A 21,101-nucleotide genomic window follows, 5' to 3' on the forward strand; every position below is an offset into this window, starting at 1 on the left:
CATGTTTTTTCCCCGATTTCACATCTTCAGAAATTAAAGTATTCCATAATTTCAGCATCAACAATACTATTATTATTTATTCAATTTATTAAATAAAATTAAATTATGAATAAAATTAAAAGGTTAAGGTGGAATTTGTACTCGGGTATTACTTTATTATATTACTGTGCATAATAATTACACATTATAAAATGCATAGTTCCGGTCCTTGATTCTGATTGGCTGAGCCACGTTCGAAGCTGTTGTAAATTACTCTACAAACATATACCTTTGTTTACGTTTGTGTGTTGCTTGGCAACCACTTTGTTGCAACCACAACCGAATCTGATTAACTACATTGTTTGGCGGAAGAATAATGCTTTCATTAATATCATTACACTTTATTTGCTCTGTTTTATTTTGTGAAACCTTACTACGTATATGGAATAACCGTTTTATAAAAGCAATAAGCCCCGTGAAGCCGTGGTTTACAGTGAATTTATAACTTATAATATAGTTATAAATTCACTGTAAACCACAGCTTCTTGGGGCTTATTGCTTTTAACATTTTAAGCTGTTTATAACCAAACATTGGATACTGATTTTTTTTTTCCTGCTCTACAAAAAGATAGAAATATCCATATTTTAATTTAGCAGCGTTCCAAATTAAATAGACTACATGGACATATGATATTAGATTAAAAACGTTCACATAATTTTCCGGTGTTGAGTTGGTGAAAATGATTCATCTCAATGTGAATGAATTAAGCAAACTTTCATTTTACCAATTAAAATTAATTGCATGCTTGATAAAATGTGCAAGAATTGTATCAACTTATTTTAATTAAATTGGACAAGCTGCAAAAAACCATTTTAGAGTCTATATTACAGAAGTAGACAGCGCACAATGAATGCAGTATTGATTATTCTCATGCGGCTGGAATTAGTTTAGCAGTATTAAATATTAAAGTACAAATATATATTATAAATGAATAGATCCCTTTATCTAAAGAACCTGCAGGTGAATTTTCTGCTATACTTGTGACTGCACTCATAATTCAGTACTCATTTTCTATCATGCTTAACACCTCTTAACTATAGTAAGGTCTCCATAGCCTGTCCTCTCGTGGCTTATTGCTTGAATATGTCATCATATCATAGCTTTTTTCCCCTCCATTAGCACTAATGTTCTCCTGATTCATGCGGCGCACATCCAGGCAAGTCTAGAGGAACATTGAAGTCATTTCCAGGTCATTTTATAAGCAAGTAAATGGTCTAATGATGACTATATCATTACGACACAGAATGTTTCATGCAGTTAAACCACAAAAAAAAAATAAAGGTTTTATATTGCACTAAATTGTGATTTAAATATTGAAATACACTGTTTATATTAGAAAACGTATTTATTCGAAGTTTTGTATACACTACCTTTCAAATAATTTTGAATGGTTTCTGGAGGATCATGTGACACTGAAGCTTGGAGTAATGATGCTGAAAATTCAGCTTCGCCATCACTGGAATAAATTACATTTTAAAATATATCAAAACAGAAAACAGTTATTTTAATAATATTTCTCATTATTACTGTTTTACTGTACTTTTGGTCAAATAAATGCAGCCTTTGTGAGCAGAAGAATCTTCTTTCAAAGACATGAAAAAATCTTGATTGTTAAAAGCTTTTGACCGGTAGTGTATCTTCACTTCTAAATTAACAATGAAGAAATTAGAGCATATGTGTTAACCCATAGTATTACAAAGATATTAGCATTTCTGACCTTTAGGGACGCGATGCGGAAAACGCAGACAGAATCGCGGAATCCAGTCATAAAAACGGAATTTACTGTATAACGCGGAATGTCACAGAATTTGTCAAATTTTGAATAGATACATCAAAAGTAGGTCAGTACACCTAAATCAAAATGCCATATGGACAAGTGTCTTTGAATATTAAATTGCAAAAATACTATTTAAATATGAATCCTGCATGTTCAGTGTGTGAATAAATGGCGCAGATGCGCGGTTTCGTTTACTGCACACATACTGAAGCGCGCATGACGCTCGCAGTGTTTTCAGCTACTGCCGCCTTAATATGAGTACATGAACACATGAACATAATCTCTAGAACTGATCTAAGTGTCACTTCATAAGCATTTTACCATTTCTTTTGAGAAAAACTATCATCATACCATATACAAACAGAAACCTAAAGGTCTTCACAGCAACCCGTCAAAATAAAAGTTCGGTTTAATTTATAGAAACGGTGACAGAAATGTTACTTAATGTAATGATAGTACAAATACTAATAAAATTATTATTAAAACATTATTTAGCAGAAAAATTGTCTACCAGAATGTATTTAGCAGAAAAATGTAAATACACAACACTGAAAAAAAATATTAATATATTTTTTAAATAAAATCAATTAATTAGTAATGCTTTTGATTATTAATATTTAAAGAAACCATTAAAATAGAATCCAGAAAATTATTGGAAAACAGAATTTGGTAAAAATAAAACTGAATTTGAGTAAAAAATAAAGCATTTCATAGGGCCTTAAAAATTTCATTTTTGTTCAACTTTTAATAAATTGCTGTTTAATATTGTAAGTTTCATGATTTCAATTAAATAGACATGCTTTTTGATGAATAACATTTAGTTTAACCATTAAAAAAGAGTCTACAAAAATTTAAAAACAGAATCCAGAAAAATTAAAATAGAAAAAAACTGAATTTGTTGAATACATGCTGAATACAAGCTCTGTACTGTAGGTCAGTCTGTCAGTGAGTTTAATGGCGGCTGAAGGTGAAACTTTAGATTCAGAGTTGAAGACGAGCGGCTTTGACTTTGGCGTCGTTTGTAAATGAGCAGTTCTTGGTTTGACTGCTCTGACCTGGTCTTCATCTGCAGCTTATTAGCATCACAATTCAGACACATGCAGCCGTATACAGCATGCGTGTGTGTGTGTGTGTGTGCGGACACTCACAGGGCTCATTAATGAGACTGTTTTGGCTCATCTCAGTCATTGGCCAATTAGCGCTGAGTGAGATGTCTGAAAAAAGAGAATATCAAAGCGCCAAGGGGCTCTCAAGCACGTCTCTTTCTCTATCACACCGCCTCACCTTCTCCATCACATCTCTCCGTCTCTCATGTCTCGCTTTCTCCTGATTACCGTGCGCTGTGTGATCTGTATTTATTAAACTTGTGTGAGGTTTTGAGGGAACGTTGAGCTCCAGGGCAGATATCTGTACCTCTGATAACACATAAAGCTGGTGTTTGGGGAGACAGACAGCGAGAGCGTTTTTTGGGTGGAGGGGATTTCAGGCGTTCTAAAAATAGCTCGCATCGAATGGGGGGTGAGATCAGACTGACGTTACCATGGCGACAGCAGGAAGGGAGACGATGGTGGCATAGAGGTTTTAGAGTTAGATCAGACTGCGCAAAAGAGGAGAGATAAAGGTGTGGAAACAGGATTTTGTGATGTGGCGAAGGAATGCTCAAGTTTTCCGCATCACAGCTGCTGTTGAGTGGAAGCACCGTGTCTGACATAACAGACAGCGCTGCCAGAATTGACTCCAAATACCTGTATAAAAATCACAGAGTGTGAATGTGGTCGCCTGGTTGCACATGAGGCTTTAAAGACTCAAACTAGCTTACCGATGGAATTTGAGTTCCGAACCTGTATGACTTTTTTTCTTCTGCAAAACATAAAAAGATATTTTAAAGAAGGCTGGTATCAAACTGTATTAGTGATCATTGGTTTCCAATGTATAAATGAAAGACATCTATAAAAACACTGTGTTGCACAGGATAAATATAGTCATACAGGTTTGAAACAAAATGCTGGTAGATAATGACCACATTTTTATTTTTGGGTGAACGATCTCTTTAATGATGAGCTGTGGTGTGTGTGTGTGTGTGTGTGTTTTCATAACTCTAATTTGTAAGTATTAAACTCATAGAAGCTTTACAGAACGTAGGGCTTCACGATTAAACGGTAAGTAATCAAAACCGAAATTCAGAACCTCTAACCGATGTAATTTTCCCACATCGGTTATTACACTTTTTTTAATCCTGTTAATACTTTCACTAGGGTTGCCAGGTCCGCGAAACAAAACAAAAGCCCGATTGCTATTCAAAACTAGACTAAAACTAGCCCAATCATGTTTTCCCTTCCTCCGGAGCGGAGTAAAAAATATGCTTTTTATATATTTTTAATGTGAAAATATCCTTTTTACATTCAAACTGAAATGTGACTTTTTTTCATAAGACATTTTCATTTTAAGAAATGTGTGCTTTGGTTTAAATTGTTCGAAATATTCTATAAATAACCATAAATAGTTTGTTTCCTTCAATTAGAAAAAAATATCCTAGTTGAGCATATTTACAGTACAAATCTTGTCGGTGAACTATGAGGGCAAATAAATAAATAAATAAAATTATCGTTCATTAATCATAATCGAGGTAAAAATGTTCAGATCATCACATGGGAATGAACTGGAAATTTTTGTAAACGTGATTTTATGTGCTCATGAAATGGTTGTTTTTTTCTTTTAATGGGCTGTAATGAATTCTTACATTACAGAGCTTTTTCTTTACTTCAAAGAAACTGTTAAATGACACATTAGCATGATGGAAAAACTGTGACTTCACTAGTCTGTGAAACTAAATTGAGGTGTGACAGTTTAATCGAAATGTAGTAGAGGAAAAAAACATTTTTGTTCCTTTGCTTTAAATATATTTTTAAATATTTTAATGGATCTTTGTAAATTAATAAAAAAAATTGGAAAAGAATGCAGAAATACCACATCTCTACTTCGCTGTTATAAATGACAACAGTTTTTTTTTTTTTTTTAGATGATTTCCATAAATGGCATAAAAACATCCAAACACAGATCCTCCATAGATTTACATTTAAAAAGGCTAAAAGCTTGTATGAGAAAATTGTAGGGGGCAAAGGTTACTTACTAACATTTAATTGGTCAGTAACTTTTTGTTTAGCAAAGGGTAAATTCTGCAGATTTAAATATGGCAATTTTCACATTTAATAACATGTTTCATATCTGCAATGAAATCTGACATTGACCCATAAATGTTGTTTTCATGCTCAAATAGCATTAAAAGCATACATTCCAGGTTGTAGTCTCAAGCGCACATCCCTAGACGCTGATTGCCATTTGTTGATTGGCTCTTTTCCTTAGAAGGCGGGACCTATTCCATCATATTACACATTGCACTCTCTCCCATTCATAATAATATAAGTGAACCATCTTGGTTTATATGGATAATCATGTAATCAGAAACATGTTGTCTTATAAGAGGTCATAATACACAGCCTTATTTTCCTGCAGGCATTTAGACAACCATCGTCTGTGGGACCCAAATGATTTTGCTGTTCCCTGTTTCAGGATAATCATGTACTCAATACAGGTAAAGCGACCAGATTCTCTCTTCATCTCTTTTGTGTTAATCCTGTGTGACCGTTGCAGCATTTAATGATAATGAAGAATAAATTTACTTCTACAGCATGTGTAATGAACTGTGTGTGTGTGTGTGTGTGTGTGTGTGTGTGTGCGTGTGTGTGTGTAGAGACCAGATTCTCACTTCATCTCTTTGCGTTAATCCTGTGTGACCGTTGCAGCATTTAATGATAATGGGGAGTAAATTCACTTCTACAGCATGTGTAATGAAGTGTGTGTGTGTGTGTGTGTGTGTGTGTTTCAGGCCCAGCATTCTCACCATGTGATCCAGCAAGTGTTGTCTCACCTGGACACCCACAGTAAGAACACCCCACGTGTGAGGGCAGGTATCGTTCAGGTGCTGCTGGAGACGGTTGCCATAGCAGCCAAGGGCTCCATCGGTAAGACTGAGTACTGACCATCATGAGCAGCATCATGGTTCCTGCATGGTTTGTGTTAAGGACATAGATGATAACTCAAATTGTATGGCTTTTCAAGGAGAGATGTATTTGTCTGATCTATAAGACTTAAAACAGCTAAACAAATCCAGTAGATTTAAACAAGCCGAGGGCTTGCGTATCATGGAGATTTTCACGTTTTGGATGTGACTAGCAAGTAATCATCCTAGCAATGTTGAGTTTATTTATTTGTTTGTTTATTTTTTTTTAGTTAACATCTACTTTTATACATTGTTACATTTACTCTACCAAAAATGTTTAGGGTTGGTAAGATGTTTTTGAAAGAAGTCTCTTGTTCTCAACAAGGCTGCATTTATTTGATCAAAAATACAGGAAAAATTTAAATATTTTTAAATATATTACAATTTAAAATAACTATTTTATATACGTATTTTCAAATGTAATTTATTCCTGTGATGGCAAGGATACATTTTTTGTCTTCAATGTCACAAGATCTTTCAGAAATCATTCTAATATGACGATTTTGTGCTAAAGAAACATTTCTTATAATTATCAATGTTTGAAACAGTTGTTCTTGTTCATATTTCTGTGGAAACTGTGAAACCTTTTTTTCAGGACTCTTCAATTAATAGAAATTTCAGAAGAACAGCTATTTTTTTGTAACATTTATAAATGTATTTACTGTCACTTTTAATCAGTTTAATGCTCCCTTGAATAAAAGTAATTTTTTTTATGAACTTTACCCCAAACTTTCGAACGGTAGTGTACGGTTTAAATGTAAAATCTACTTGTTGCTGTTTTTTTCTCATCCTGAAATCATTGTTAATTTCTTTATTTTTTTTAATGTCATTCTGTTTGTTCTTTTGCTTGTGTGTCAGTCACTACAACTACAAACAGATGCCGAAAATAACAAACTACATTTCCTCTTTTCATTTCATCGTCTCTTCTGATGTTCATTCCTCATTGTCTTTTATTCCTTGTCTCCTTCCTGAAATCTGTTTTCTCTCACAGGTCATATTGCTCATAATCAAAACAATGCTTGCACGTTTCTCAGTCCCATCTCTTCACCACCCAATCTGTGGTTGGGTATGTGAACTAACACGACCGTCACCCAGTCAAAACCTTCAAGCGGTCAATAAATTGGCATGTGTATGATGGACTAGTGAACTCTTTAGGGTCCCGTCATGTGTATTGATTAATTGACAATGTCTATTTGACAAGTGACTGAAGGTTTTGTGGGTTTGCGGTGTAGAGAAACTACAGCGCCCCCTAGCAGTGCTCTTTAGTTCTTGCGTCAAGTTTGATGTTTCTTTTAATGTGGTTTTTAAAGGAGTAGTTCACCAAAAATGATGATCATCATTTACTCATCCTGATGTTGTTCCATACCTGCTAGAAGAAGATATTTTGGTAACCAAACAGTTACTGGTAGCTATTGACTTCCATAATATTTTTTTTCCCATACTATGGAAGTCAATGGCTACCAATAACTGTTTGGTTACCAAAATATACTTTTCTGTGTTGAGCAGAAGAAAAAAAATACAGGTTTGGAACAACATGAGGGTGAGAAAAGGACGACAGAATTGAACTATGCCTTTAATATCGTATAGTGCTTATTCAGTAGGTCCAGACAGAATCTGTAATGTTTTAAGCATCTTCTGTGCTGATTTTGAAGGAAAATCTGCACAATTCTGCATAATTACTTTTGTGCTGTGTGTACGTGTATTCTCAGGTCCCACAGTCCTGGAGGTGTTTAACACCCTGCTGAAGCATCTGCGTATGAGTGTGGATTTTGAGCTGGGCGACGGTTCCCGCAGGAATTCCGCGAGCAGCCTTTCCTCCACCCGCACTAAAGAGAGCGAGGAGCGGATTGTCCAGAACGCCATCATCCAAACCATCGGTGACAGCTTGACGTGCTCACTAAAATCTGACCTTTTGTGAAGTCCAAATACTGAACCAATTCAATAAAATGGATTTGTGTGTGTGTGTGTGTGTGTGTGTGTCTAGGTTTCTTTGGAGGAAATCTTCCTGATTATCAGAGAGCTGAAGTGATGATGTTCATTATGGGAAAAGTGCCTGTTTACGGCACGCCGTGTCACACGCTGGACACCGTCAAGATCGGGTAGGACAGTGTGTATGATTCTGCATTTGTCATGGCGGTTGTAGTGTTTAGAGAAAGTTTCTTGAATCCTTGATTATGGCACTGATTGCACATGTTACACTGACACAAGCATATTTGCAACATGCAAATGACAATCAGGGATGTCAAAAGTGCATCTTCAGTGAGTGTACACAGACAAATCAGACAATTCAATATTTAAAAAAAAAAAAAACTTCAAGCACTGTTTATTTCATTTGTGTCTTTGTTTAGTTGTTTTTATTTGCTCTGTATTGTACAGCATTACTATTTACTTTAACTGAAAAAAAAAACAAAGCAATGTTCATATAATTAAGAAATGTTTGTTAAGGCTGTATGCCATAGTTTTAATCTAATTTAATAATTTCAAATAATAGTTGTGATTTGTCAAATAATAATAATAAAGATTTGTCAGATTTCATTGTCATTGCTGTTGCTACCAACTGCTGAAATACCAACTACTATACACTTACTGTTTAGGGTGTATAGTATGCAGATAGGGATCCAGCCATTGTTTATGTAAAAATGAAATCAAGAAAAGTCTATTTATACTGAAGATTATAAATTATCTCCTTTTTCTTTCTCAGGCATCAGGGCACTAAGAGAATCCAGACAATGCTGTTAAGTTCTCTCATTATGGTAAACCTCTTTTCTTTCTTTTCTTTTGTGCGTGTGTGTAAGGTAGTGATGATGAAGAGAATCTAAAGGTGGTGCGATCACATTTGTCATTGCTCACTGAATTTTTGCCAGTAAAAATCATTTCAATTCATTAGTTTCAATAGGAATCTATGCAGTCTGTAATTTCACACGATGGCGAAAGATTTCCTCATGCAAATTTTGCATCAGGTTCAGTCTGTCAAACAAATTTGTCACACTGACTAACAGAAAACTGCTCGGTTAGAAAAAGTTTCTTTGAAAAAGAAAAATCTGTTTGAGCTTCATGCATCTACACCAGGGGTGCCCAAACTCGGTCCTGGAGGGCCGGTGTCCTGCAGAGTTTAGCTCCAACTTGCCTCAACACACCTGCCTTCAAGTTTCTAGTATGCCTAGTAAGAGCTTGATTAGCTGGTTCAGGTGTATTTAATTGGGGTTGGAGCTAAACTCTTCAGGACACCGGCCCTCCAGGACCGAGTTTGGACAGCCCTGATCTACACTATTGACAACTGACTCACTTTGCCAGAAAAAAATCACATGAATTTTGCTAACATGACCGCACCTTAAAGGGATAGTTCACCCAAAAATGAAAATTCTGTCATTAATTACTCACCCTCATGTCTTTCCAAACCCATAAGACCTTTGTTCATCTTCGGAACACAAATTAAGATATTTTTGATGAAATCCGAGAGCTTTCTGACCCTCCATAAACAGCAACGCAGCTACCACATTCAAGGCCCAGAAAGGTAGGGAATTGTTAAAATAGTCCATGTGACAGTGGTTCAACTGTAATTTTATGAAGCTACAAGAATACTTTGCTGCGAGGATGTGCTGCAGCTTGTTTACAAGCAGAGGAAGACACACACATATGCATCGTGGTATTCTCATGAATAGCTGCAGAGACTGACACGGAAGAGAAGAAACTGTCATTAGAAATCATTATTTTTGTTTTGTTTGCGCACAAAAAGTATTCTCGTAGCTTCATAACATTACGGTTAAACCACTGAGGTCACATGGACTGTTTTAATGATGTCCTTACTACCTTTCTGGGCCTTGAATGTTTCAGTTGTGTTGCTGTCTATGCAGGGTCAGAAAGCTCTTGAATTTCATCAAAAATATCTTAAGTTGTGTTGCGAAGATGAATGAAGGTCTTATCGGTTTAGAACAACATGAGGGTGAGTAATTAATGACAGAATTTTCATTTTTGGGTGAACTATCCCTTTAAGGCTGGTATCAAGCATCGCTTCAGAGTCATGACTAGTGAATATATATTAGACTTACATTCTGTCCCTGAGCTTGTTAGTAAAAACCTTCCACACCCTCCTGAGGGAGTTTCTGAAGGTTCCTAGACAGCAGACTGCACGGATCATAACATCAGATTACAGCTGCCTGTGGTGCTTAGTGTCCTTTTTCTTCTTTTTTTCTAATGTCCAATTTTGTCTTTAGTCTGGTTTATGGCTGGTTTTAGACAGGGCAACATTTCAGGCGCCGTTGCCCAGCAACAGGCAGGAAATGGGCCGCAGTTTGAGACATACAATTGTTATTTTGGATGTCAACAGTTTATGCTCTCCATCTCCCACTGCTGGCCATTTCCACAAGTGCAACTGTGTTGCTAGAGTTACTAGTGTGAATATGTACTGTAATAATGGTGCTGTTCATATCTGATGGATTCTTTCTGTGTGTGTGTAGGTTACGTCAGAGTTTAAGTGTAAAACGATGTGTGCTGGCCTGCCCATGGCGTTTCTGGAGCCGTTATGCTCCATCTCTTTGATGGAAGACAGTGAACTCCGGCAGCTCGTCTTGGAGATTCTGCACAACATCATCGATCGCCATGACAACAGAGCCAAACTCAGAGGGATCCGGTATGGATGCACACTTAACACCCTAAAGTAAATGTGCGAAAACTAGGGGTGTCAAAAGTTAATGCGTTAACACCTGCAATTAATTTAATTATTTAACATTGTTTTTATGCTGTAAATGCATTTATTCAGTTTGACATATAACTGTTTCATTATGTTCAGCGTGATTTGTAAAAGCTGAGTGGAGCTGCAGCGCAAGTATCATGATTCCTGCAAGCCTTTATGAGTATTTATCGGTTTTTATGGGTTATTACTTTAGAAATCAAACACATTTGGGATGTTTACCTTCTTTTTTGCATTCTTTGTATGTTGAAATTCTTTTTGTAACATGAAAATTTTATTTAGTCAACCTCATGTTGTTTTATCCGTCAGTATGTGATCTTTTTTTATAGACCACAATATTTTTTTTTTATTTAAGAAAGTAAATGTGGACGAGGTCAAACTTTAAAAAGTACACAAAAGTACCATATAAGTATCGTGACTCTAATCTGTATTAATATAGTGCAATATATTCTCATAACTCTGAACTACTCTTTGAAAATTATGAGATCAATCAAAATGAAAAGTTTTACTTGATTGACATTTTATTATTGATATACTTTTATATTATTTATTAATATTTTGCATGAGATATTTTTTATATATTATATATTTGGATTTTATACATTATATATTTGGATTTTATATATTTAAAATTTTAAGTAATTGTGTTGTGCTTTTTGTATATTACATTTTTATGTATTTATTTTCAATTTAGTTTAAGTAATTTTGTTGTGCTATTTTTTCAATAATTCTTTATATTTTTATTTCAGTTTTAGTAATTGCAGTGCTTTTACTTTAACATATTTTATTTCATTTACTTGCCATATTTTTATATTTAATATTCATATATTATATTTTTAAGCTTTATTCCAATTAACGAAAACAACTTTTAAAGTTTAATAGTTTATTTAGCAATAATAACATAACACTGGTGCCAGCAGTTTTAGGTGAGAGTGTGTTCTGATGCATCAGAATAAATGCTTACTGAACCATTTCCTTTGTGTTTGTGCACAGGATTATTCCTAATGTAGCTGCTCTGAAGATCAAGAGAGAAAAAATCTCCAAACAGGATGTGGTCTTCATGAAAAAGGTACAAGACTTCACAAAACACACACAGACGTCACAGCTGCACACGTGTGGAACCGCAGCCTTTAAACTGTTGCTCTTTCTCTCTCCCTCCAGCATGGGCAGCAGCTATACAGACACATCTATCTGGGCTGTAAGGAGGAAGATAATGTGCAGAAGAACTTTGAGCTGCTCTTCACAGCTCTGGCATTGATCACTATTGAACTGGCCAATGAGGAGGTGATGATTGATCTCATGCGCCTGTCCATCGCCCTGCAGGTATGCTCACCGCCATTTACATTCATTCATTTAGCAGACGCTTGAATCCGAAGAGACTTAGCAGAAGCAATTTCTCCAAGATTTCCTATTTATTATGCTAATCTCTGTTTTGATTGGCTGAAGGATATGGCCCTGGCAAATGAGGAGAACATGCCAGTGCTTATTCGCTGTGGAATCATGGCATTGGTCGCCGCATACCTCAACTTCCTCAGTCAGATGATTGCAAATCCCCCTTTCTGCCAACACGTCAGCAAGGTAAATGTGTGCACATGCTTACGGCACACACACATCCTACATACAACATCCTGTAACTCCTTTTCTTCCTGTCAGGTGATTGAGATGAGAAATCTGGATGCTCCGTATCTTCTGCCTGAACACGTCTTCAGAGAGAAGTGTGTGTGAGTATTTCTGTGAATGTGTTTTTACTAAAGGACTATATCAGTAATCAGCTGATATTAAAGATTTTTTAAAAAATGTATTGATATCATTAATTATGCAGGCGCATTTCCTCAAATTTTTCATTACCTTGGCCTTAATCTACAACTCACTTAACGTTAATCTTTAAAAACAGTAATAAAGCTATTAAATGTAATCTTTAGCTGAACTCAAGATAAATATCAATTTTTTCATGCTGTACATTATAATGTTGTGAGTTCTGAATTTATTTGCAGCCTTTAAAATTATTGTTTTAGATTTAATTTTTAATGTATTTAGTCAAAATAGTATTGAGTTTTAATATCAGCCATGGCTTGAATCTGTTGATTTTATTAATGCATAATAACAATGGCATAACTCATTCCAGGTCTTTTTCCTTGTGTGTATCTGTATGTTTGTGTGTGGATCAGGCTCCCAGAGTCTTTAGACCGGGACGCTGTTGGTTTGTATTTTCAAACGGCTGATCTGGCAGAAGCTCTGTCTGTACCTGGATATAACGTAGAGAGACTGGCCATACCGTACATACCCCAGGTTACAGGTAAACACTATTCTGTACTGTACAAAATGAAGATGTTATCTGATTTAATTCAGTATCCACGATTAAATCTAAAGCAGCAACATTACATGCTAATTAACTCTGCATTGGCATTTATTTTTTTAACAAATATGTTTTTTTTTATAAAAATATATTTTCTGCCTATGAAATTACTTTTTGATTAAGCAATAATATTGATGAATATTATAACATTTTCCTGTCCACTTAAAAATCACAGTAGGTAAAATAAATTCTTGTCCTGTTTTTTTTCTGATTGAATATTTCATTTCAGATGAAAATGTCACATTATGAAAATAAAATAGTTGTGAATGCCATTTCATGCTGTCTTTAAACGGTTAACCATACGTACAGCTGGAATACACTACACATCTTTTGCCCAGATTTTTGGCATGATCTGCTGCCCTGGCCTGACGCCAGGACACACAACTTGGGGGGGCTTTTATATTGATGAAATATATATTGTATATATATATATTTTTTATATTGTCTCACTCCAAATACATTATTTGGGTAACACTTTACAATAATTAACTAACGCTTTAATACAATTTATTACATTAACTAACATTTAACTAATGGAACCTTATTGTAAAGTGTTACAGTTATTTGTTATTAATGCATATATGTTCACAAAACACTGTTAAATTAAACAGAAAAGCAAACAGGTGTGCATGATTTTGATCCTTACCTTAATCCTGCTTTTGGACCAGGCTCGGTTGCAAAATCACATCACTCTGTTCTTCTGAAATTATCTTTATCTATAGTGTAGTAGTTAGCTATCTCTGTGTCGTACGTGGCCGCTTGTCAAGCATGAAAAACACAAGTTTTATTACATTTTATTACATTTTTTATTCAAATTGCTTATTTCTTTAAAACAAAACTAACACTAAATTCTCTATTATTTTTGTATTCTATCTTTTGTTTTCTTTTTATTATACAATTAACAAAAAGCAACAAAAAAAACACTAGCTTGCTCTATTCTTTTTCTATTCTATCGGTTTTCTTTTTATTCATTATACAATTTAAAAAAAACTTGCTACGTGTACTGCATTAAGCTAACTGAGACTTGTCATAGCACTTGCATATCATTGCTCTTTTGTTGATTTTGATTGCTTCCATTGTGATGGAAGACTAAATGTAAACGTAATGTAAATGTAAATTCTGAATATATTATCGTATACAGCATGCAAAGAGCGATCCCTTTACATTTATTAAAAACTGTCACTCATCACGATCTCACAAAGTTCCGTTTTAACCAATGAATGTGACTACACAATGAATCTTTTTTTAAATGTCTTTGTTAGAAAGAATTTACAAGCATGATAGAACTCATGCATGATAGCACTGGACAAAAAGCGGTGACTGGAGCGGTGAGTGCGTGGATTCTAACCTAAACACCTCTGATTGGCCACTGCGTTGTAGAAATCAACAAACATGTCTGTGATTGGCTACATTGCTCACCTCTGCAAAAGTGCATTGTAAAATCATTTGACGCTTTCCAAAGCAGAAAGGCAGATACACTGGACTGTTTGCCAAATCTATTTTGTTAGGCTATTATTACGAAGAAATCAGATCCTAGATCAGGAGTTATGAGCAGCGTTTCCATCTAAAAGCAATCAGAAGCAACAGCAGGCAGTTGTATGAGTTAGACTATTATACACACTAAACTCAAGTCCGACCATCACCCTCGGTCCGGAGAGGGGGCACAGGGATGTCCGTGGGGGGGCAATCCGGGCCTGCTGCTGCCTCTATGTCTATTAGCTGAAAGTCGTATCCAGCCTGCAGATTTTGGGCAGTAGTAGTTAACAGATTTCACAGAAAATCTCGTATGATCGTGTATGATGGGTACAGACTTCAGACTTTGATTCCGTCCAGTCAGAGGATATGACACGTTTGATATTTTGAGCTGATTTTAGAATACACATAGTTTTCATTTGTCGGGCATATCCTACAAACGAAGCACATGTTGCCCAATTTTTCTCTGTATCCATTTACAAAGTCGGCAAGTGTATGATGCCTAGGGTTTTCAAATCTATTCAGATTTTGAAAGTCGTGTAGTGTATTCCAGCCAAGAACCTGGTGCTACAAATAATCACCAAGTCCCTCTACATCTCTAAAATAATACTAATACTAACCTCCTGAAGATCTTTCCTTGCCACATGCCACAATTCACCTGCTTCATTCACTGTTGCCTTCTCTTTGTCTGTGTGTGTTTGCGCTGTAGTCCTGTACATAGTAGGAAAGATTCTGCACAGATGCAAACAGACATCCAGAGGTACCATCATTGAGTTAGTGAGGTCACCTGTCTGTGTGTGTGGATAGAAAGTTCAGTGAATAGCAAGAATATGTAGTTAGTTTCTTCCTAGCCCAACAGTGTTTTCCATAGTTATGTATGTAGACTTCCTCTCCTCCGTAGAAGCCGTGTCAGATTTCCTGTAGCTCCTGAATGTGTTGCTGAATGAATTTCAGCATTAAGATGAAACATACAGCAGGTATATTGTGTAATGAGATAAATTAGTCCTGTTTAACTGGTTTGGTGTTTTGTACGCTGCTGTCATCTGGACGGTGTTACTGGTAGGTTAAAGAGAGAGCTCACATCGGTTCGAGCTTATAGTTCAGTAGCTTGGGTCTCAGGGAGAGTGCTGATGAAGTATCATTTGGCATTTTATTGGCCTTTTTTGGACCTGACTTTCTACCAATCGCAGTAGACCTGCTGCACTCGAGAAAACCTTTCAGTAGAAGGTTTATTTTACACACAAATAGGGTCACAGATTCCTTTTTCACATTTTCAGTGCTGATTTGTGTGAAAAAGGACTAAAACGATTTCACAATAGAAATGTATTATTAATATTACAATGAATTGGTGATATTTTAATTCATATTAATTTGTGTGTATGTATATATATATGTATATATATATATATGTATGTATGTATATATATATATATATATATATGTGTGTATGTATATATATATATATATATGCATATATACATATATACAGTATATAAAATTAAATTGTTAACGTTTTATTCATTTCTTGTGGTCTAAACTTTTAATAGGATAACATGAAAGGGATGTTTTGATGGAATGTGAGTGTATATAGTTTTCTGAAATGAGTTGTTTATAGATTTGGTTTATTTCTGATGTGTCATCAGCACTCTTGCCCTGAAACTCTCACTTTTACTTATGAATTTTTTGTTTTGAAACTTATTTTGCTGTGATTGCTGCCTTTGTTTGTGTGATTTGCATTTCCTTCTGTTTAATAATGCTCTCATGCTGTTTTGCCTGAACATTACATTCATTAAACATGAGCAGTCAGCGAGATTACACTGGCTGGCTTTGGGAAATTCACCTCCCTTCATGAATAAGAGGCGAATTAAACCCATATATCACAAATGCGAATACTGGGTTTAGTTTAGCTCAAATCCGTGCATGATCGGAAATATTTCTGTCCTTAAAGCTTCGATCATTTATATCTTTGACTTTTGACCCACAGATGAAGACCGGCTGCCCCGTAGGAAAAGTTTTGTCGACACTATTTCTCTCCAAGTTGACATCCTTTCCAACAGCTTGCCCGATCAGGTACACTGGACGTAATTAAATCATGCTTGAGTTGTTCATCATTAAGAGTTAGACTAAAGAACATATTGATGTGTTTATCCTGTAGTCTCAGCTTGCAGAGGAGATCACGTTTGAGACCCTGAAGAAGGCCATCGGTAAGTGTGGATTGGTGTCTACTCAGTGTTAGTGTGTGTTTGTACTCTGTGTGTGTTAGCGTCTGATGTCCCTCCATCCCTCTCAGATACCACTGGTCTGGAGGAACAGGAAAGGGAAAGGAGACGGCAGGTGATGGAGAAGTTCCAGAAAGCTCCTTTTGAGGAGATTGCCGCCCACTGCGAGTCCAAGGTACAGCTTGTGTGTTCTGCCAATCAGCTTGTTTGCATTTAAAACAATTGGAAAAAATGAGGAATGTTCCAATATGATTTTAATCATGAATTGGCATATATGCACTAATGTTCAAAAGTTTGTGGACATTTTTTGTTGTTTAAGAAAATTAATGCTTTTATTCAACAAGGACCCATTAAATGGATGAAAACGTGACTAAGACATTGATAATAGTACAAATAAATGCTGATCTTTTAACCTTTATATTCAGTCTCCTAGAAGAAATGTATCAAGATTTCCAAAAAGATATTAGGCAGCACAACTATTTTTAACACTGATAAAAAGAAAGGTTTCTTGAGCAGCAAATCAGCATATTAGAATGATTTCTGAAGAATCGTGTGACACTGAAGACTAAATGTAATTATGCTGAGAAATCAGCTTTGCCATCACAGGAATAAAGTCAATTGTAAAATAAATTAAAATGGAAAACATTTATTTTTTAATTATTTAATATTTCACAATATTACCATTTTACTGTATTTATGACTACATAAATGCGACCTTTCAAAACCAATGATGACAAAGTTTTGAATTGGCCAATATATAATAATATTAGATATAAGTAAATTTATATATAGTTATATAGTTAGTTTTTGTAAGACTTGTTACTCTACCAAACTCTGCATTTAATAAACCATTCCCTGTCAAGGTGCAGAAAATATGGGAGTTTGCTTAAACCATTTCTGACTTTTCCTGATGAAAAAACTCTTTTCAAGATGTATGACCTTACATATCATTGGCTTATTAAGTATAATTGGTGTAAGACTGTGTTGTGGTAATTAGAAGCCCTTGACGCAGCATTTGAACTTCCTGTGTGTGTTTTCAGGCCAACATGCTGCACGATCGCTTGGCTCAGATATTTGAACTCACCATTCGGTAAGCTGACATTCCAGAAAGTAGAATATTTACTTATAATGTTTGTCATCTAATATTTCAGCGTGAACTGATATTTGATTGCTTGTTTTGTTTTGTTTCTGATCAGCCCTCCCCCGAGCCCATCGGGCACCGTGACGGTGACATCAGGCCACGCCCAGTACCAGTCTGTGCCAGTCTATGAAATGAAGTTCCCTGACCTCTGCGTCTACTGAACCACGATCTTTCACCTTAACTCTATCACACAGACTCAACCTTGACATGTGACCACTGAACTTTATCACACTTTATGTTTGGTCCTGTGACCTTTAACTCACCTGAGCCACTCATCTTCATTAGGCACCTTTCACTATAAACGTCACATACATTCATGTCCAGCAGAGAGAAGGAGTGCGAACTGGACAGGCGCTTCATGCCTCCATTCTGCACCAATCAGCACGCAGACTTTACAACCAGCTGTCCAATCATACACCAGCTCTGTAGAATCATGTGAATCTTATGTGTGTGGTTTTCAGTTTGATTCTTGCACTAAAAGGCAGCTCTAGGAATCAAACTGAGTCTTTTGAACACTTGATTCTTCAGCTTCTTAATGTATTGATTCATAGGAGTCATTTAGAAATTGGCTCGCTCTGGCTGCATTAAGGGAACTTAATTGCTAGCATTAGCTTAAGTGCTAGTTTATTTTCACTAATTCATTTCTAAGCCATCATCAGCAGAGAGATTTGAACGTACAATAGGTTTCTGCTCGCTTGAATCTCTCCTATATAAATGATTATAGTGTATAGTATAGGCTATTTTTGACAGATATATATATATATATATACTTTTAGATGAACTGATTGCTGATAGTTGCAGAGTGTTATTTGTGTTCTGTTCGCATGGCTTAGCCAATGTTTCACTGCAAACGTTTGTGAGTTTAGGCCTTTATTAATCTACAATTAGCCTTTAACTTCGATGTTGTGGATGTCAACGGGGCTTTTGTTCACCCAGAGTTCTTAGTGATCACTATGCTCTCCATTTTGCCTTCACTGTATAGAGAAACCAAAACATTTGCTTTTCATCACCAAAGAGCTCCGCCCATGCCCTTCCTTTATGGCCACACACGGCTGCCAATCAGAAACTGAATTCTCTTTGAGGGGCGGGAACACCGCAGTGTTTTTGAACTCAAACCTCAGATCAGTTTCTAGAAAACTGGGAGCCGAAAAATCATGGATATCAGTGATAAAAAATGATCTGCATTCATCAACCAGCTGTTTTTACATCGAGCCACAAGGGTGTTAAAATGCTTCTTTTTTTTTTTTGCTTTTCAGATAACTTTTTTTCATCTACCTTGGACAAAAACTGTGTCATGCTGAATTCTTACAATTTATTTGTGACTGTTAGATGCTGAAATACTTTGCTGGAAATGTTTCACATCATCTGTGCTTCCTGTGGTGAGAGCTGTGATCAATTTCAGTTGTGTTTAGCTGGTAGAAACGTGTCTATGCACAACCGTTTAAAACATTTTGGTTGATTCTGATGTGCTTTTCATGGATTCTGGGGGTTTGTTGTCATATGATTGGCTTGTCTTTGTTTTGTGGATGGAACGGCAAGTGAACGGACAGGTGTTTATTCTGCAGATTTGGTGCATTTGTATGCTGATTATGGATGCGGTGCTGTTGCCATTTTTTTTGGCCTGTGAAATCAGTGGTCCGACTGTTTGTGACCAGAGACTTGCACTGCATTGTGGGATTTGTATGCACAGAAAGTAAAGAATGTCTTGAATTATTTAAAGGTTAAACCTCAGAGGTGGCTTGTTCTAAATTCGCAATAGGATCGATTATATGTCTCCTATCATTTCCATTATATCCGAGTTGATGACTGCAAGGTGGAAGATTTTCTGATCTGTCCAGTCTGTTAAAGTGTTTTGAAGTGTTAATGGAAGGATTTCGGTGACAAAATGTTGGTGGACAGGAAATAGTCAGTAGTTGACCTTTGGCCGTTGTGTTTTTCTCTCAGTAACTTGCTGCATTTCAATAGAAGTTGCTTTGCGACAATGTGCGTAAAACGCTATGATGAATTCAGGCACATTATTTCTGTAGAAATATAAGATCATAAATAATTTCTAGAATAATGCAATATATTTTTGGTGTAATATGAAATAGGAATGTGTTGTTTCTCTGACACATCATCTGTAATGCACCTTTAGAGGTGTGTGTGTGTGTGTGTGTGTGTGTGTGTGTGAAAGGGATACAATAAGTCTATTTTTTGCATGCTGTTTTTGTTTTACATCAGTGAAGGGAAATCTTGTTAAGGGTCTTACTGTAACTGCAAATATAATTTTTAGTGTAATTCACAAGATATGTTTTATTTTCATCCTCAGTGGAACTTTACTGTACTTTAGTATTTATCACATGGTTTGTCTGAAACTGATCTTTAGTTCTGATTTATCTGCAACTCAACAATGATTTTCATTTGTATTTTTTCTGTTTGAATGGGAGAAAGGTAAGATGCGTTAGGTTTCATGTTGATGGTGATGTGTCGATATGGAATAGAAATGGTTTTGTAGTCTTCTGTGTGAAGATAGTCCAGAGGACAGGCGTATGTCTACATGCATCATGCTAGATTTGAAATGTGTAATGGTACGAACCACTGCAGTGTTGCTACAATACATGATTATAAAAGTTCCCATGAAATCTGTGTTAATTAGCCATATTCAGGTTCGCTGTCTGACAGTGTCTGCCACATTAATGTGCAATGAGATTTTATGTACGAGATCTTAAAGTCTTAATAAAGATTTTGTATTTAAATACTTACTGTTTCTGTTATCTTTTGTAAATTCTCATCAAAGAAGGCCACAATTTTTTTTTTATTAAAATCAGTTTAAATTCAAAATATTGAAAACTACCGTATGATGTATACTTACAATTGTACCTAAATGCACTTTTAAATAATATTTAAATAATGTATCATTTATTTCATATTACAGTACTGAAAATTATATTTTTTGCATTACATTACAGAAGGCTACTGAGAATTGGGTAAAAATTCAGAATGTTTCTTCAAATAGGCTTCTTTTTCACTTTATGCAATTATTTAATTTATTTTAATTTATTTATTTTAATTTACTTTTTTTTGTGAAACATGACTGACATTTCTTGATATTTTTCATGAGATTCACCTAGACATTTTTTGTTTGTTTTTGGCCTTCTTGTCATTTGTGATTAATTAAAATAAGCTAAAATAAAATATAAATATTAGATGAAAAACTTAGAAACTACGTCTTGAAAAAAATCTAAAATAAGTTTAAGCTGAAGTATAAAAATTACTAAATGAAATAAAACTATTTTTTACATAATGCCTTTATTTTTAATTACACAGACATCAGTTAAAAGTTGATAATAAAAAAAAAATACTGAG

At 35.3% G+C, this 21,101-nt stretch overlaps 1 protein-coding gene across 7 annotated transcripts in view; it reads left to right on the forward strand.

Moving 5' to 3' along the window:
- Positions 1–20,485, forward strand: part of LOC107749108 (protein EFR3 homolog A-like) — a 44,030-nt gene extending 23,545 nt beyond the window's left edge. For 2 of the 7 annotated variants that reach the window (XM_016564176.1, XM_016564180.1), the window contains 18 exons: positions 5,331–5,409; positions 5,704–5,839; positions 6,869–6,943; positions 7,587–7,754; positions 7,862–7,976; positions 8,579–8,630; positions 10,335–10,507; positions 11,561–11,636; positions 11,729–11,890; positions 12,014–12,145; positions 12,221–12,288; positions 12,736–12,863; positions 15,106–15,156; positions 16,387–16,466; positions 16,552–16,600; positions 16,687–16,790; positions 17,656–17,705; positions 17,812–20,485. In XM_016564176.1, the coding sequence (XP_016419662.1) occupies positions 5,331–5,409; positions 5,704–5,839; positions 6,869–6,943; positions 7,587–7,754; positions 7,862–7,976; positions 8,579–8,630; positions 10,335–10,507; positions 11,561–11,636; positions 11,729–11,890; positions 12,014–12,145; positions 12,221–12,288; positions 12,736–12,863; positions 15,106–15,156; positions 16,387–16,466; positions 16,552–16,600; positions 16,687–16,790; positions 17,656–17,705; positions 17,812–17,917 (1,804 nt within the window). In that variant the 3' untranslated portion in view covers positions 17,918–20,485. Of the gene's footprint in view, positions 1–5,330; positions 5,410–5,703; positions 5,840–6,868; positions 6,944–7,586; positions 7,755–7,861; positions 7,977–8,578; positions 8,631–10,334; positions 10,508–11,560; positions 11,637–11,728; positions 11,891–12,013; positions 12,146–12,220; positions 12,289–12,735; positions 12,864–15,105; positions 15,456–16,380; positions 16,467–16,551; positions 16,601–16,686; positions 16,791–17,655; positions 17,706–17,811 lie in introns of those variants that run through there. The other 5 variants (XM_016564177.1, XM_016564178.1, XM_016564179.1 and 2 more) reach the window with 5 other exon arrangements.
- Positions 20,486–21,101: the final 616 nt, after the last annotated feature.

Source organism: Sinocyclocheilus rhinocerous, unplaced genomic scaffold (genome assembly GCF_001515625.1).
Source record: "Sinocyclocheilus rhinocerous isolate Xijiao unplaced genomic scaffold, SAMN03320098_v1.1 scaffold919, whole genome shotgun sequence".
Taxonomy (NCBI): Eukaryota; Metazoa; Chordata; class Actinopteri; order Cypriniformes; family Cyprinidae; genus Sinocyclocheilus; species Sinocyclocheilus rhinocerous.